Source organism: Cucumis sativus, chromosome 7 (genome assembly GCF_000004075.3).
Source record: "Cucumis sativus cultivar 9930 chromosome 7, Cucumber_9930_V3, whole genome shotgun sequence".
In the NCBI taxonomy this organism is placed as follows: Eukaryota; Viridiplantae; Streptophyta; class Magnoliopsida; order Cucurbitales; family Cucurbitaceae; genus Cucumis; species Cucumis sativus.
The window spans coordinates 12242050-12243360 of NC_026661.2; the positions used below are offsets into that span (position 1 = coordinate 12242050).

Consider the following 1311-nt stretch of genomic DNA (forward strand, 5'->3'; position numbering starts at 1 on the left):
TCCTAAAACTCGTAGTTTGCAATTATATTATATTCAATAAAATCGTTATTATACTATATAATCTTAAAGCCAATAAACAAATGTCCCAAGGCTATTATTGAATAAACTTAAACTGTATGTAGAGACATAAACGTGGATCAAGTTTGAGTATATAACCTATATAGTCTATAATCTTAGAGCACAATCCTTGTGAAGTAAGAAATATATATAAGTTGGAATCACCTTCAAGTGATTGATACATAATTATTACAAACGCACTTTCAGCTGCAGCAGCAGCTTATTTAACAAAACAGCTTTGTTCCACATATTACATACATAATCAGCAAGGGACTTCACACATGCACTTTCCATGGGAGCAAAATCCATCGCACACTGCAATACAATCGTCGTTCGAACTACACACTCCCTTCAACCTTGGGCTCGGCCTGTAGCAAACCCTTCCTTCCGTCTCCGCCACCATCCAACCTGTAAGAACCAACAACACCAACACACCTTCCATTATATATTAATTACTCTATTTATTTTCATTATTTTTTTAACAATACATACAAAATTGATCTCTCATTACCGGAAGCAAGGGATAACAAGATGAACAGCACAACTGTGAGCTTTCTCCATCCTTCTCCCACCATCTCTCTTTCTTTTTCAAACGTCCTTTTTCTCACTTCTGCAACAACGGCTAAGAGAAATTGTCCGAAGAATATATTTTGCTTGATATTATTTCATGATACAAATGCTGGTATTTATATACAATACAAGAGGTCATATATGGAAAAGATATATTACAGTTAAAACAAATATACAGTTTACGCATAATCAAAGGACAGAAATTATGGAGAGGTTTTGATTCTGGAACATATCTTCTAATTTGTGAGGTTACCATTAACCATGCCTTATCAGTTATCTCTTCCTTACAAATTAAAACTACCATTTCGGCCAAAACTAACTACCAAATATATTTGTGCAGAGGTTAGTATTAACTTAATTAAAGTGAAGCATTTTCTTAAATTATTTAGTGTGGTTTGATAAAAAGTGTTTTGGGTTTGGTTTCTAAAAATTGTATTTTTTTTTTCTACCAATTTCTTTACCATGGTTATTTGTTTATTATATGTGTTTATTTGTTTTGCTATCTACTTTTTAAATGTATACCTTCAAAGTTCACGTCAAGATCTTAAAACTAAAAATTGTTAGGCTTCCATCTCGTAACCATTTCATTTTTTGTTTTTTAAAATTGAGGCTATTTCTTTTCAATTTCGTACACGTATCAATCTTAAGGAGAAGAGTTGTATCATTAGCCAAATTCCAAAAACA

General features: G+C 32.1%; 1 protein-coding gene across 1 annotated transcript; it reads right to left on the reverse strand.

Moving 5' to 3' along the window:
* Nucleotides 1-259: 259 nt before the first annotated feature.
* LOC116405100 (defensin-1-like) lies at nucleotides 260-689 on the reverse strand. The gene is made up of 2 exons (XM_031888769.1): nucleotides 569-689; nucleotides 260-465 (listed from the first exon to the last, which is right to left on the reverse strand). Exons 1-2 carry the CDS (start codon nucleotides 630-632, stop codon nucleotides 320-322), a joined length of 210 nt encoding a protein of 69 aa, XP_031744629.1. The 5' UTR covers nucleotides 633-689; the 3' UTR covers nucleotides 260-319.
* Nucleotides 690-1311: the final 622 nt, after the last annotated feature.

What these genes read in the sequence shown, in the direction of transcription:
- LOC116405100 (XM_031888769.1), bottom strand. Translation starts at nt 632, where the DNA reads ATGGTGGGAGAAGGATGGAGAAAGCTCACAGTTGTGCTGTTCATCTTG. An exon ending in CTTGTTATCCCTTGCTTCCG is followed by an intron (nt 466 to 568) that starts GTAATGAGAGAT and finishes TGGTTCTTACAG; the next exon opens with GTTGGATGGTGGCGGAGACG.